Below are 16934 nucleotides of genomic sequence, written 5' to 3' on the forward strand. Positions count from 1 at the left end.
CAACTGGTGGCTGACGAGCACTAATTGTGACTTGTAATGGCCACACAATAGTTAATGTCAGGTATTGTCAGGTAATGTGGGCCAGCGTATACGGCGAATAAATATTGGAATTCTAGTTAATAGTTGAGACTCTCCCGACAGTTTTCCTTGAGTTTCTGCTGAAACTTTTTTTTGATTGTCATTCCGAATCAAGGGCGATATCGCCGAAACCGTCCGTAATTGTCATATACCAGGCATGGCGGGCAGAAGGTATAGTACGCGGTGGTAACTGATGTTAAATAAAGGATGAATTCGTTAGGGCAGATCTTGTGCATCACACAAGAAAGCGACCAATTATGGCGCATTGAGAGTGAAGGTGAGCATGTGATCGTTGTACGAAAGAGGTGCCTTAATGGGAACTCCCCGAAGTTGAGAATGAGGACGTCAATAAGGTCCTAGTTCCTTTCCTACCTACTTACAGGCAATAATTGAAAAAAATCACGAAGCTATCTTTTGGCGTAAATGAAACTACACTCAGTGTGCAGAAATGAACATACTTGATATGCATGTATTATGTACTAATTGCGAAAATTCCCGCCGCTGTAAGGAATTGCAGCACACGTCTACATTGGCAAAACTTTCCTACAACTATAGGAATAGTCGAGTAAGCAGCACTGCAAAAATTATTACACACGAAACAAATACATCCAATACGAACCGCATCTGGCGACTGATATACTAAAAAAACACAAAATGGAGATGGTCATTGGGTCCAAACAGCCTGTGAGCAAGTATAGATGGAAACGCTGGTCCACATCCTCGCATTTCGCCCCGCCGCGATGGTCTAGTGGCTAAGATACTCGGCTGCTGACCCGCAGGTCGCGGGATCGAATCCCGACTTCGGTGGCTGCATTTCCGATGGAGGCGAAAATGCTGAAGGTCCGTGTGCTCAGATTTGGGTGCACGATAAAGAACCCCAGGTGGTCGAAATTTCCGAAGCCCTTCACTATGGCGTGTCTCATAAATATGGGGTAGCTTTAGGACGTTAAACCCCACATATCAATCAATCAATCAATCAACCAATCAATCAGTCAGTCAACATCCTTGCATTTTGTCAAGTTACCCGAACATAAGCCACAGAGCACCTATAAGCGCTCTATCAGAGTGTTAGATGAAACTTGTTTGGCGCTCAAAGTTATCTGCGCGTACAAGAATACGTACATATCTGCACGTTCCCAGGGCTGTTCAGTCGAGCTAATATGTTCCAAAAATTATGGACCACCTCCAAGAAGGGGATCATGATTGGATGCGAAGCAGCAGCGGTGTGCACGCCATTGACCCGGCTTAAACGGGCATCGACGCGGGTGCTGGAAGAACGGTTTGAAGCGAAACTCGGTGTAGCCGTAACTCGAGTAAACGTTTCTTCGAAACGCGAAAACACGGGAGGTGGGTCGGGTTTCGTATAAGTTTCATCGCAGATAGACGAGACGAAAGAGTGTTTCCACTTGACGTGCGGCCGAGCTTTGCGGGTGGTGGATAGGATGAAGCGAGTGAGCAGAGGAGCAACACCCCCTAGGTGTGTTGGGAGAAGCCGGCAGCTGCTCCAGACGAGGAACAGAGTGACGTCAACGCGCAGCTGTGACTTGACCTACTTGGCATCGTTCCAACGACTGCGGCGAAGGGGGGGGGGGACACGTTGGGCGCGTTGGCATGGGGGCACGGAGGGACAGCGTTACACAGTCTAGTCAAAGAGCTTCTTGTCATAAAAATCCCAGCACAATGTTTCAACAAAATTCATATTTGGGCATTTGAACCCACGCCCTATATGAGATGACGATGATTGCTTTGAAGTGTGAAAACGCGCTCACTCAGGGCCGTGACCATCATGTTCATGCATGAGATCTGATCCCTTATATGTATATGTGTAAATGATAGATAGATAGATAGATAGATAGATAGATAGATAGATAGATAGATAGATAGATAGATAGATAGATAGATAGATAGATAGATAGATAGATAGATAGATAGATATTGGTAAAACCGCAAAAGTCATTGTGGGTGCGAAGATTAGATCACCCTTATTGTAGTTGCTCGACTCCGCCGAACCTCCATATTGCGGCGATGCTCTCTCGTATGTACCACTGACGTTGGTGTTTTCTCTTCCAGTGACTGATCGCGCTCTTATGAGCTCATCGGGCAGCGTGGGGTGTTATAGTAAGCCGTCTGTACGCAGTATAATTTCTCATAATTTTTATACGCGATAGCAACGCATAATGATACTCAACTGTCTCGCGTGAAAATGCCGGTGCTGTCACTGTCGACAGGTGTTTTCTTGCTCTCGAAGTTCTTGTCGATTGAATTCTGCCTCAAGTGCTCTAAAAATGTGCCGATTGATGCGACCATGACAGTTCAAACGCTCAGGTGATGCACGTCAACGAAGCGAGTGTTTCGGCGTCCAGAGCGTGCTCTATCGTCCTCTTGTTTGCCTGCAGAAAATAGAAAAAAAAAAGATCCGCGAAACAGAAGATAATTATCTCCTACCTTTGCACCTGGCGTCGTCGCGTACCTGGCCGTAAGCCAGGGAACGCTGGAGGTATTATCCTAGGTTCGTGGAGATTTCGATAAAGATTACGAACTTTGTATTGGCGATGATGCACTGATTACAGTGCAAGTGAGGTTATATGTTGTTTTAACATTTGTAGATTGTTGCTTTTTTTCTCATATCTAATAAGCCACATTGCATAAAAAACCTGAAATATGGGAAAAACGCTGTTCTTCGTGCTGACTGTGTCCATTTTCGGCGTGCCTGTCTCGACGTCAGGAAATACGAACATCAACGAGGAAGAAAGTGAGTATTGGGACGAGAAAAAATAATTCAAAAAACGTATCGCTGACGGGCTGTCGCACTTTTGATGATGGTGGTGGTGGTAACCTGGGCGTTTTGTGGCGCGAGGACCAGATCAGAGCAAAGACCGTTGTGCGTGTGTATGTTAAGCCGTCGAGTATGATCGAATTACAATGAATAAATAAGGAATACACTCTAAAGGGAAAGAAGAAAAGCGATTACCTATTAGTATTTTCGGTGAATCTGGACCTTCTACACCACAAATATACTTTTTTGGGGATAGTAGTGTATCCCACAACTCTCCAAAGGATGCATAATTATATCCTAAAGGAGAGTTAAAGCGTGTCTTTGGGAATAGTATTATATGCGTCGAGTCACGAGTGACCCAAAAGTGTGATTGCGGATTCTGCTTCGGTTACAGTGCGTAGCTTAAAAGGGGCTTGAAATCATTCGCCACATAGGTGCGTGAAATGTATCTTAAATATGTCGCCTTGACTGGGTCATTGATTTAAAAGCCGTACAATGAATTAAAAGGGGGCAGCCCACTCTAAAAAAAAAAACAAAAAAAGTCCTTTACTGTTTTGTCCTCAGTCCTGATTTGTCATGTGTACGAATATTTCTATAGAAACGCGTCAACACTCCTTGGAGATCATAAAAACCCAAAAAAGAGTTAGGGTGTCTTCTCAGAAAGTCGTGTAACAAATGCTCTTTTATTTCTTGTAGAGTACATTGTCGTACTCATCGTACGAATCTGAAGGCGTAGATATGTTGTCGGAATGCCTCGATGTCTCAGAAAGCTTCGACATTCAAACTCATTTGTATTTGCCATGGTCAGTTGTTGGGCTAGTTGGTTCGACGTCTTGAATTGGGAGCGTGAATTAGGTCAAGTTATTTATGTCCTTCGTTCTTCTTTTCTCAAAGAAATCCGCACTCCCCTATGCAAAATGCTTCGTATTAGTCTCTTGGCACGCCATAATAAAACATCGAGTAAAAATGGTGTGTTTTTATCCTGCAAGGATAAACAGGGATATGTGGTCCCAAACGATTGGGGCCCCAAAGCCCTTTGCGTCTGCTCGCTTGGTGTTAAGCAGGAGCTAAGAGGTTTCGAATAGGGTCTGTGGTGCTTTGGACGCTCGCCCTATTGTTGGATTCAGGGTGTAATGACGTAAACACACTCCCAAAAGGGTGACGACATCGACACCCTTTTGCTTGTGTGTCGCTTGTGTGTTGTCACTCTCGTGGGCCTGTGTTTGCACTTTCACTCGCTTGCTCTACAATGAATCAACTCGTTCAAAAAAAAAAAAAAGAAGCTGTGATAGATTTTTCTAGATTACTCTAGTATATATATAAAACAAGAGCTGCAGATTTACTGAGTGTTTTCACGTTTGTTTGACCAAAAAATAGAGGCAAATATTTGGGGGGCAGGCTTTGGGACTACCGCAAAATTCGAGATATAGCGTCCCCAACGCAAAGCCCAAACACATTTTGGGTCTCGCGCATGCTCAGTGACCTCGGCGCTTCTTATTTGAAGCCCCTATTTGAAAATTCTCTGTTGCCATCTGGTTCGCTTGGATTGGCTTTCTAAGGCCAAAATGTTTGAGGTCAGTGGGCTCAGATTCGGGTGCACGTTGAAGAACCCCCGGATGGACGAAATTTCTGGAGCCCACCATAACGATGTCACTTATAACCATATCGTGGTTTTGTGATGCTAAACCCCTGACTTTATTATTATTATTATTATTATTATTATTATTATTATTATTATTATTATTATTATTATTATTATTATTATTATTATTATTGATTTCCTTTCTCGAAAAACCTCGGCGCTTGCCACATTCCTATAAAAAGTATGTCACGCCGACATATTTGCACAGCGCCAGACTACGAGTAGTTACGACGTAACTACTGAAGAAGAGACAAGGACAGAAGTTGAAGTCAGTTGAAGTCAGCGCTCTTTCTGTCCTTGTCTCTTCTTCTGTAGTTTAGTCGTAACTACTCGTAGTCTTGCGCTGTGCAAATATGTTGATTCCCAATCGCCAACTAGCCCAAGCATCTATCTTATCAACTCACGCAGACATCGTGTATGCCGTGCGCGACCCAGAAATGCTAGGAGCGCTGCGATAATCCTAGGAAAAGTACGCAACGCAATGTAGAGGAATGCCGTAATCGCGGGCAAAAAGAAAACCTTTCTACTCGCTCTGCTTTCAAAATTGCAAACGCGCCAAGCAGCCCGGTGGAGCTGGGAATCTGTACGTCCAAATTTCCCAGCTGTGCAGGTCAAGAAGTGCTACAAGGAGCTGGGATGCTTCGATTCTGAGGGCTTCTTCCATGCCCTGTACCGACCCGTCAACTTCTTCCCCGACGGGCGAAGTCTGATCAACACCATGTTCGCCTTCTACTCGCGTAAGAACCCGATCAAGGAGAAGATTATCAAGTGGTCGACGCCCATCAGCGAATACTCGCGGCTGCCTTTCAACGCCAGCAGGCCCACCAAGGTCATCACGCACGGATGGCTGGACGCGGTGTACTTCGGACAGTGGATGACGGTGAGAGGAATTCCTTGGAATCGGGCTGTACATTTTCAACTCCTTCGAACGAATTCAGCTATTGTTTCCAGTACTGGCACAGTTAGTCCAAGTAGCATGGAGCAACATTATAATCTCATGAATGTTTGATATTAAGAAAAAAAAAAGAAGCTTATTGACGTAGCATAAGCGAGCCCAGTGCAGCGTCGTCGAAGGGACGGGGAGATGGACATATAGAAAAGAGGGAAAAGGAGGTAGCTACCTTCTCAAGATGGCTGCCTATACCGTCGAGCGCCAAGTCGGGGCACCACTCATTCAATCCGCCTTTTTTCAAGGCGTGACGGCGCATGCGTCCTTCACCTATAGAAGGAGTGTCGCGAAACGCTTTGATGCCAGCTCTGGTGCCAGCACGGTTTTCCGATCTCAGTGGCTTTTTTTTTTCTTTTTCGATGATACCCGTTGTTCCAGATCCCTCCACAAGTCTTCACCTCCCCACCTCCCCCAACGAAAACAACGAAGGGTAGCTCAGTTGAATTTTAAAGAAAGCTGGTTAAAAGAACCCGTGTCTTCCTGGTAGCGCTGGTGATTGAACTCAGAGCTTCACGCTTGGAGCTGAACGACTGTCATCGCTGAGGTTTGACATGTCATAATGATTTCTTCGAACATTTTTCTCCCTAAAAACCCCCACGTGCGTATTGAAGAATTGAAGTTAGGAAACAACGTTTGCGAGCTTTTTTTTACTTTTTGAAAGTAAATAAAATGTGCAACTACATACAATTCACACGAAGCAAACAACCATTTATTGAATTGGTTGACACTAAAGCTGTTGGAAGCTTCTGTTCACCTGAGCGTGCCTGGAAGGTAGTTGAACTGCCAAATCAATGCAAAAGATCTCGTGATGCTTCCGTGGTGTCAAGGTTCTAATGAAATCAATGACAACGCTCCATCGACACCGAGTTTAGCGAACTGATAACCATAACTCCACGTCTAGTAGCGGAGAGACAGGAAACAGAAATTATTCAGTAATGTTTACATTGTATTTAATGCATTGAATGAAACATGGAGTGATAACACATTGTTTTACTCGTTTATTTATTCATTTCTTTGTTTGCTTGTTTATTTATTTAAAACACTCTGAATGCTCAACGGCGTTGCGGAGAAACGTGGGTAATACATCATTACACGATTTTGTTGAAAAAAGCTTGAAAAGATAAATAGTCTCGGCCGTTGGCGAGGGAAGCTTGCCGATGGTTTCATTCGGGTAATCTTTCATGCGTACATAAACTTAAGAGGGGTGGGAGGATGTGATTCGAATAATCTGACAGCGATAATGACGCTAAATGATGCTGAATAATCTGAATGATAATGACGCGTTGATATTGCAACGATCACATCATTACCCTCTCTTCAGCTTCGGTTCTTGGAGGTTAATTTGTGAATGCCTTGACATGGTGCTCTGAAACGTTCGGTAAAATAGACGCATATCGCAAGTTGGGTTCCTTGAGATACCGCCTTGGTTTCGTGTGGAACAACTGAAAATCTAACTTATTTGTCTTATTCATGTCACAGAAAATGAAGAATGCTTTGCTATTGAACGGCGACTACAACGTAATCACCGTTGACTGGCGAGGGGGAAATGGACTGCCCTACGCGCAAGCCACAGCCAATACGCGGCTTGTAGGGGCTGAGATAGCCACCATGATTCAGAAGCTTCAGGTAAGCGCTAGGTTAGCCTAAGGCATACGTGACGACGTTACTCTTCAAAAGTCAATTTATTACATCGCTAACTACTTTTCTAAAGCATTCCTAATGGTAAATAAACTACATTAGAAATTTCAGCGAATCGAAAGAAATGGCATTACAATGTTAGTTCCAAATGATAACGAAATTGCTTCGAAATTACTTTAACAAGTTCATCATTTATGCACAGCTGATGTACACTTACACCCAACACGTATACACTGACACTTCAGAAATCTTAATTCAAATTTCTTTGACTGAAGTTTGGCACTCAGAATGACTTGTCTTCGTTACATTTGTTTCATTTTCCATTCAATTCCACTCAATGCCACAAGAGAAGCGAACATTCTATATATTGGTCAAAAGTAATTGATAATAATAGTAAGACAAGTAGGGGGTTTAATGTCCCATAAGCCCGATATGAATGAGAGACGCCGTAGTGGAGAAAAGTAATCACCAATTTTCCAGTTCACTGGCTTGAAGTTTTTCGTTGCAATGCTAAAGTACCAAACCAGAGAAATAATTCATTAGATTACTCATTAAATCAACATTGATCTAGTTACTGCGTGTTTTCGGGCGCCATACTTGCATCTCAATGACCGCTTTAACCATTTCTCTGTGGCCCAGAAAGTGTTCAAGGCAAACGTGTCCACTTTCCACATCATGGGCCACAGCCTGGGAGCCCACGTCGCCGGATACGCGGGGGAGAGGATTCACGGGCTTGGACGAATAACCGGTCAGTGTTTTTTTTTTTCACTCGTATAATAGTAAATATTCAAAGATGCACCGCAAGTGTCCAGATAAATGTTTTTTGCCTTAATAATTATTATAATAGAAACCAAGTAATCGATATAAATTGCCCTGCTGTGGGCGCGTCTTCGGTAGTCATTTCGCTCGCCACTTTTCAAAAGCTCCTATTTTAGCCTCGACCGAAAAACGCTTGCCCTAGCAACGCATGTGACTCTCAGAGCCACTATATTAATGGAACATCTAAGAGGCGCAGCTTGTACCCCTGGTGGCCGAATCTAACAATATCTGTCTTACACTGCCCACAGGTTTAGATCCTGCGGATCCGTACTTCCAACACATGCCTGCCTTCGTTCGGCTGGACCCGACCGATGCGCGCTTCGTGGACATTGTACACACCGATGGAGGGACGGTGCTTGATTTGGGTGAGTTGCACCGTCGTCGGTGTATAATGCAGGATAAATGCTTTTTTTTTTTTTTGGCTTTTTGTCGTATAGGGCGTCACTATATACTTGACAGTTGCAAAATTACTGCGAAAGCACCTTAGTGATATTGTCAAATGGTCACGACTGTAAAGGGTAAATGCAACCCCATAATGCTGAAACTACTTATTTGGCGTTCTTTTTCTAGAAAACCTTATATTTCAACAATTTCGACGCACACAGACCATGAAACTGATGGTCGACAAAACACGTTGTCTCTCATGCATAATCGATCGAAATTTCCAGCGTTAGCTGTACAAATAAGATCGATTACTTGAGTCGCGTGCGCAATCGTATTGTAACACTATAGAACTATCGCAATTTTTTATTATAAACAATTGGGCGTGGCCCGCACGAAGCAGTTTTTGTAGGTGAAGGCCGATTACGTAATGATAAACCAGTAAGCGCGGATAACAATATATTAACAAATTTCGGTGCATCTGTTTCGCCCTGATAGACGACGCTGTTGGTGAAATTGTTACTTCTCCAACTACAACTTGCGGGACGTCAAGTAACCCCACGTTACGTTACATTAGTGCAAATTACATTCTTTTATTTGTGTCGTTGTAGACGCTTACCGCTTGTTGTGTGACTCGAGCGTGTCATGATAAAATGGTTCTGTCATCTATACACAGTCCAAGGGAAAGGCCTTGGAATGTACGAACCGGCAGGACACCTGGACTTCTACCCTAATGGCGGAAGTAAAATGCCTGGATGTTCTTTCGGAACGAGCATATCGTCTACCTTCAGCAAAGGCATCATGCAAGGTAAGCAAGACTTCGATGTCGCCTGGTCGATTCCAAAAGGCGAACTGCATGAAGCTAGCGGGTAATGAAGGAGAATTGGGAAGAAAATGGCAGTACCATTTATATGTTCAAATTAAGGAGAAAGAAAAACAAGTCAAAGTAAAAAAGGCAACTTGTGCAGCTAAGATCTAAATGTGAAGCCACATTTTCGGGATGGCGAGCGCGACGTTCTATCATCGAGCTTTTTTTTGTATTTTGAGAGGCTGTTGAGGTGCCCTTAAACGTCAATTGCAAGACTCTAAATGCAAATGAGCTGCCCCTCATTTGGTTGTTTCTTTTGTGTACAAATGACTCAGTCGAACTGGTATCTTTCAAGCGTAGGATAATTCGTATTTGGGCTGACGCCAGGTTCGGTCTAGGACACTAGCACGACCCATTGGACCCTAATAAAGTTCTTTCATCCATCCATCCATGCACTCGGAGGCATCGGCACGCTATTGAGAAAAAAAGAATTCAAATACTGTAATGTACCCAAGCACGAAAACTGAAACTTCAAAAAGAAAACATACAATGCGAATAGAGACAGCGAGAAATTAATCTTTATGAGCGTCCTGAATCAACGGTAGTCTTATAACATTGTGCTACACTCTAAGAAGAGTCTTTTGACACCTTTCGTGGTGTCCTGACTTGCCACTTATGATGGTCTCTATGGAGACACGTCAACTCTTTATGAATATCGCTAAACTATCCTTGGAAAGTAACCTGACCCACAGGAGAGTTACCGGGCATGCTTCAAAGAGCCATATGTGTGGCGAGTTGAAACTCTCCTGTAGGAGGTACGCATACCATACACTTTTTTTCATTTTCCTTAGTGTGTGTGAAGTAGCACTGGCTTGGCGTTAGCCTCCGGCGTTGACTCCCAAGCTACGCCCTTTCGCGAACCTGCAGCCATGCGTTCTGCCGTCGTGTGCAACCACGAGCGGGCCGTGACGTACTACCTGGAGACAGTGAGTGACCGGACCTGCAAGTGGACGGCCTTCTCCTGCCCGTCGTACCACATGTACCAGCGGGGCCAGTGCTCGGACTGCGGCCACGACGGCTCCCGTTGCGCGCGCATGGGGTTTTACGCGGACAAGTGGAAACCCAAAAGCAACACCTCGGTCCGCATGTATCTGACGACCATGAAGGCGTACCCGTACTGCGGTGAGTCTTCGTTGCAGTCAAGCGCGAGAGTATATTATACCGGGCTCCGCCAAAAATTTTAGCAGCCGCGTTTCCGTGACGGAAGTGACGTCAACAATGGGGTATTGTTAATTTTGCAGCATTGGATGCCAGATCTTTCTTAATTCACTTGAGTTTTTCATTTCCTGTCTCTTGATTAGCGTGTGGTTCGTCCTTCCTACCTCTTATTCAGTTCCAACTCTACTGTCATGATTCACCTTCCCGTTTCATTTCTTGCTGCATCGTCAGGAGAGAAATTTACACAGCCACGTTTCCGTAACGGAAGTGACGTGAACAATGGAGCATTGTTAATTTTGCAGCATTGGACACCAGATCTTTTCTTAATTCTTTCGAGTTTTTCATTTCCTGTTTCTTGATTAGCGTGTGGTTCGTCCTTCCTACCTCTTATTTAGTTCCAACTCTACTGTCGCGATTCACCTTCCCACTTCATTTCTTGTTGCATCGTCAGGAAAGAAATTTACATAAGTAAGTTGAGAAACGATCGTCCCCATCGTGGACGGCGCCCTTTTTTACAGAAACCAAATTAGGCCGAAGCAATGGGTGAAATGAATAATAAACAGATGTGCAGGAGCTTCGCTAGATGAAGATTCCGACTATTCTTAACACCACCCTCCTTAATTCTTTCCTTGCATTCACTGCCGCGTACAGCATGACGAAACACCAAGCGAAGTTACACATGCGATTTCTCATGAGTTTCAGTCGGTATAATGAAGTATCTAGTTCGTCCCTTCTACTTCAAGTTTTCTTCGAGCCCAATATGGCAATATGATGAACTTTTTTGTCGGTCTTTTTTTTTTTCAGCTTTCCAATACTCCGTGATTATCGAGCTTTACAAGGACGACAAAACTGTATCGGCGACCGGATATTTCACCCTTACTCTAGACGGAGAACATGGGAGTGCCGACATCCAGATAAACAAAAAGTACGTACCACTCAAACAGGAAAGGGATAAAGCAAAGATTGTGATAGATATGCGGAAGTTTAAGGCAATGCTAGATGCCCTTAGCCAGCTACGGTCGGCAAACTCATTCACTCGCGCCTTACACGGACTCGCATCACACCATGAGCCTGAGGAGTCGTTCCACGGGAGCAATATGTCTTGAATCCGAGTCCTAGAGTGAGTCCCGCCGAGTAACTTTTTGGTGAATCGGAGTCGGAGTGATTCCCAAACGCAAAGTATGTTTCTTGAGCGTGTCTAAGTGAGTTACATCTTTTTGCCTTCCTGTACTTACGAGAGGACCATAACTCACTACTGGTTACGAACCCCAAAAATGTCTGCATGTGTGCATCTAGTTTAGTTATACTAAAAAGGGAAGGCTACTGACCTTTTTCGGATCACTATTTTCCCACCCCTATGCAAAGTAGCTAGCCGGATACTTTTACCGGGTCCTTTTATATCTCTCCCTCTTTCTGCCTCTCGACTGAGGCAAATGAAATTTATAAAATAATGAGGATGGGAAGGAGTGCATATTAATTATTATTATTATTATTATTATTTATTATTATTATTATCATTATTATTATTATTATTATTATTATTATTATTATTATTATTATTATTATTATTATTATTATTATTATTATTATTATTATTATTATTATTATTATTATTATTATTATTATTAATTGTTGTTGCTATAGTTGTTCTTGTTCATGAATACCCAATGACAAAAAGACAATAGAAGCGAGTGAGCAGTCTTACAGCTGCCACTAACAAGTGTGGCGGTTTGGGCTAGTTCGTATGACATGACGATAGTTATAGCGCGAAAACTAGACGACGATGTCTTCGTCTCCTTCGTGTACCTATGTCGTCGTTCTGTTCTCGCGCTATAACTATCGTCATCATTACAGCTGTCATGCAGAAGAATGCTAGCGCACAACGCCTGCCTCATTTTTCGGGAGTAGGGAATGGATAGATCAAACGAGGTGTTGAAAGAAAGAGGAAAAACGGTAGGCAAGGCAAGCATTCAAATATCGTGACCGGTAACTTACGGATGTCCCAATATGGAAGGTGCGCAAATACTACACCCCGCTCCCGTGTTCACACTCTTCAGCCCTTCAACCATGCAATGTAGACTATCTTACGGATGAGTTTGACTGTCGCTATATTTTGGGCTGTTAACGACTTTGTTTTGTATCTTTAACAACAAAGCAAACAGTGTTGCGGTAGGCACATAGGCGTGAAAATGGTTTGGTTTGTACACACGATGTTCGATGGCCTTATTAGTTGAAGTCGCGATATACAAAAACAAAAAAGCACAGCATTAACAGCCCAAGATGGCAGCGCCAAGCTGTCTTACGGGTGCCCCGCCGCGGTGGTCTAGTGGCTAAGGTACTCGGCTGCTGACCCGCAGGTCGCGGGATCGAATCCCGGCTGCGGCGGCTGCATTTCCTATGGAGGTGGTAATGCTGTAGGCCCGTGTGCTCAGATTTGGGTGCACGTTAAAGGACTTCAGGTGGTCGAAATTTCCAGAGCCATCCACTGCGGCGTTAAACCAACATATCGATCAATCGATCAATCAATCAATCAATCAGATGTCTTACGGGGAAGACTCTATACAAAGGGAGGTAATGGCTACGTCCATACCCTTCTTTCATAGCATGCATATCCGGCGCCACTAACGCCCCTGTCTATGCGGACGAGCGGGGTACTGAGACGGTAAACTTTTTTTCACCTCGCGTGCAGGCCATTGACGCTGTATCCGAGGGCTCAACACCCGTTCCTGGTAACGACGGACAAGAACGTGGGCAGAATCCTGAGGGCCTCCTTCTCGTACGAGAGCAGTCGCTACCTTTTCTTCCGGACAAACCTGCAGCTGTGGAGAGTGCGCGTGTTGTCCATGAACGAACCGGTGAACAGAGAGTAAGTCCTTTCGTTCCTTGTCGTATGCAGGCTATACATCACTGTCCGTACGACATCTTCGACAAGACCTTGGTTCGAAAACTTACAGCTTCCGTTAGGCATTCGATTAGGAAGGCGACAGACATCCTGTTTTTCTTGCCACTCGATGTATTGACCGTCTCTGCCCCGTTCCGAAAGATTCCTGCACATAACGCTCTTATTCACTGCCTCAAGGATCGGAGGCAGCGCAGACTTTTTGCACGTTAACAAGGTTTTGCATGGCCTCCGTGACCCACCCACCTTTCAGCAAGCGATGACGTCACCATCTGGCGTCAAGCATTTTGGCAATCTGTGACGTTACCAAGAGACGACTTTTGCATCACTCGTGTTGAGCTCTTTTTTTACTGCCTCAAGGATCGGAGGCACTGCAGACTTTTTGCACCTTGACAAGGTTTTGCATGGCCTCCGTGATCAAACCACCCTTCAGCAAGCGATGACGGCATGTGATGACGTCACCACGTGGTGTCAAACATTTTGGCAATCTGTGACGTTATCAAGAGACGATTTTTGCATCACTCATGTTGACTCATCGCTCACGTTGAATAAAAAATACTTAGCAGCACCTTGGCTTGAACTAGTAAGTATTGCTGCCTAACTGAAGATGTTTTTTGACGAAAATCGGACAAGCACAAAGAACTCGCAAAACAACATTAGTTGGAATTCGGAGCCCATCCTGTCGTTTTGTATGTCTCGTCCTCGTTCATTTTTCGCCTAAAAGTTTCTTAATGTACAGATTGCTTATTTTTTATATACATAACTGTACGCACTAATCTGCATTGCTATATACTTCATTTTGCCCCTCAATATTTCAAATTTTTCTGTTGAGGCACTATCAGAAATGTACCGGCTACTTTTTGGTGTTTCATTAGGTAAAACATAAAAAATGGGGGGGGGGGGGGGTTCTGATTAACGTCTCAGATAATGTTTTGCAACGGGCACCCAGACATTCAACATGTGGGCTGCATAGCCCAACACATACGTTTAGTATCGCCTACGAGTTAATATAACTCCAGGTGTTCACAAAGGAAACTAAAAAAAAGTACCTTCTTATGCGTATCTTTCAAGTCTGCGCACGGTATTAACAACCCGCCGTCGTGCTACGGCACACGGACGTAATAGGACGGGTAACATAGCCAAAGGTCCCCCATACATGCACCTTAGATAAGCGAGTTAGATTAGAAGAAACCTGAAGACTGTTACAATCATGACTATGTAAAAAAAACACACCTTATGTCGAGTTCTGTAATCTATCATCTGAAATTATTAGTTATACATGAGCCATATGAATATGCTAAAGACAAGAGGGACATAATGATAGAGCAATATCTAAATAATAGCTAAAGACAATATGACTAATGTTCGTTTTGTCCTGTTGCAGGGGCAAGAAGAATAATACGTTGGCTTTCTGTTACCAAGACAGGGCTGGCATTCCACCCGGAGAGGGAGCCCATCTGATTCCGTGCTAACGTTTTCGCAAGATTAAAAAAAAAAGAAAAAGAGCAGCAATGTCTTCAACGGGAACACAAAATCTACGACCGGGTTCGATGTCGTAGCTTCGCAGTTGTTCCACAGTGGCGATGTGCCACTGTGGAATGTTTGCAAGATATGCCCTTTCTTACTCATTTCTCGTAACTCGCGTGGCTATGTGGCTGAGGAGGCCATATATCTTGCTATCAATGGTGACGGGAATGTCGAGCAACAGTGAAAGAGTACTGGTCAAATACGGTCACTATAGGCGGGCGCATGGGGGGGGGGGGGCAGCCTAGTAATCTAAGAGGGGGAGAGGGAGGACGCAGTGTCAGCCCTATACATTGACACAATAGGAGGGGGGGGGGGCTACGACGAACATTCAGCCCCCCCCCCCCTTTTTTTTCTTTTTCTGAAGAGCAAACCTGTGCATGCCTATGACGTCCACTCGCTCTCAGGTGCTGCGGAACGTTCAAAGGGGCCCTGCAAGGCTTTTTCAAGTAACCGTCGAAAGGCTTCACTGAAGGAGTTTGTTGCCTCGCGAAACGACCAGCGCAAAGTTTTTGAGGCCTCGTCAAGTGCGTGCTGGAGGTCCAGTAATTTGTGGCATCCCGGGAATGTTTTCTCTCTTCCCGAAGAGTGGGCTGGAAGCTACAGACGAGCAGATGGCACGGGGCATAGATGTTACGTCACGCGTGCATCATACCTTTAGCACTTCTTTTTCTTCGAACACGTGGTTTATTTTCAGTGTGATAGCGCATGCGTGTGAGTTAACGATGCCGTCCTCTCGCAACGGCATCGTTAACTATTTTTATTTACAATACCTCAAAGGCCCCAATGAAGGGGTTTTACATGAGGGGGTTTTACATGAAGCTCACGATGCTGAGATCAGCCAACGGCTGTGAATTTGGGTACATGGCGTGATCATTTTGTTATACGGCCTCTTTCGTAGAGGGGTCATTCCACGACAACTGTTCCGACCAGGGCACTAGCCAAAAATCAATTTCAGTCAAATGGTTTGAGAAAATTACACACATATAGACATTACTTCTGAAGTACTTCCGAAGTTATTTTGAGTGGCCAAAAATGTTTGCGCCCATGATTACCATTTGAAATTCATGAAAATGGTGAAAAACCAGGTACGAAAAAAAAATTGCCTGTAAACTGACCGCTTCGTCCATTATTTCAAGGCCTGTACCCCCTTTTTTTTTTTGGCTTTTCAGAACAACGTGTTTTTATTATAAAACAATTCCTAGTTATAGCTTAAAAATTTTCACTTTTTAGAGCATAAACAAAACTCAGTAAATTGTATTGTTTTTGAGAATTTTTCTTCAAAACACTACCATTGATAGAACGAACAAATTACTTCTGCCAAACTCGCCATGAAACTTACTATTTGCGAATATTTCTGTTTTGCCCGTGTGTAGTGCAGGGGCTCTAAAATGAAATTCTAAACTTGACAGAAAACGCCCCTTTGGCCCAAGTTGAGACATCTGTACCACCCTAAAATGTTCCGAGAAAAAGTCCGCGAAAAAACGCGTACGATTTCAAATAACAGTGACTTTGTTCGCGGAAACTTCAATCAAAGTCAATTTTGTTTTAGTGGAGAAAACATTTTTGAACTTCAGTCCCACCATTGCATTGCTTTGCTGTGACGGCAACACTCCCACGCAGTCAAGAATTGTGATGCTTTTTAATTCCGTTGAATATTTATTAATATAGAAAGGCGGCCTATAGTTGGTTTTTATGCATACTGAAACTTTAGCACACACAACACGAGCACACATACGAAAGATTACTGCGCTGGTCCGTGTGAATCATTCGTCTGTCACCTGGTGTTGTGTGTGCTTAAGTTTTAGTATGCCGTTGAATATGTGTACAGTTTCACTAAATATCTACCGATGGCCAGTAACACACTATTATCACAGTTCACTTGAGTACAAACTGTATACATTGATACAAACAATACACACGTGTTCGTAGCAGACGATGGCGGCCACGTTTATTGTCTGTCGTCAAATGTGAGATCAGAGTGCATGTGACCAAAGAAAGCTACAGTGATGGTTGAATTCGACGAAGGAACCCCGATGACGACCAGCAACGCAGGAAACACGCTTTGATAGTGAGATTTCAATATAAATTACTGCGAAAATCAACATGGCGACAGGGCCGTGAGTCTCCCGGATGTCAGCCCGCCCAGCGCTGTGGAGCAGAAGACCATGGTCCTATCTTTTCTTTCCCTGAGATGAAAAA

At 44.0% G+C, this 16934-nt stretch overlaps 2 protein-coding genes across 3 annotated transcripts in view; one reads left to right on the plus strand and one right to left on the minus strand.

The window, feature by feature from the left end:
• Positions 1 to 2213: 2213 nt before the first annotated feature.
• LOC119180862 (pancreatic lipase-related protein 2) lies at positions 2214 to 14713 on the plus strand. The gene is made up of 10 exons (XM_037432002.2): positions 2214 to 2830; positions 5099 to 5376; positions 6925 to 7071; positions 7723 to 7831; positions 8151 to 8267; positions 8960 to 9091; positions 10019 to 10273; positions 11114 to 11234; positions 12999 to 13175; positions 14593 to 14713. The coding sequence occupies exons 1-10, from the start codon at positions 2740 to 2742 to the stop codon at positions 14678 to 14680; spliced, it is 1515 nt and encodes a 504-aa protein (XP_037287899.2). The 5' UTR covers positions 2214 to 2739; the 3' UTR covers positions 14681 to 14713.
• Positions 14714 to 16657: 1944 nt separating this feature from the next.
• Positions 16658 to 16934, minus strand: part of LOC119181856 (pancreatic lipase-related protein 2) — a 35409-nt gene continuing 35132 nt past the window's right edge. For both annotated transcript variants that reach the window (XM_075875073.1, XM_075875072.1), the window contains exon 11: positions 16658 to 16921. In XM_075875073.1, coding sequence (XP_075731188.1) covers positions 16834 to 16921 — 88 coding nt within the window. In that variant the 3' untranslated portion in view covers positions 16658 to 16833. The remainder of the gene's footprint in view (positions 16922 to 16934) is intronic.

The sequence above is a fragment of the Rhipicephalus microplus genome, chromosome 10 (assembly GCF_043290135.1).
Source record: "Rhipicephalus microplus isolate Deutch F79 chromosome 10, USDA_Rmic, whole genome shotgun sequence".
NCBI classification, from domain to species: domain Eukaryota; kingdom Metazoa; phylum Arthropoda; class Arachnida; order Ixodida; family Ixodidae; genus Rhipicephalus; species Rhipicephalus microplus.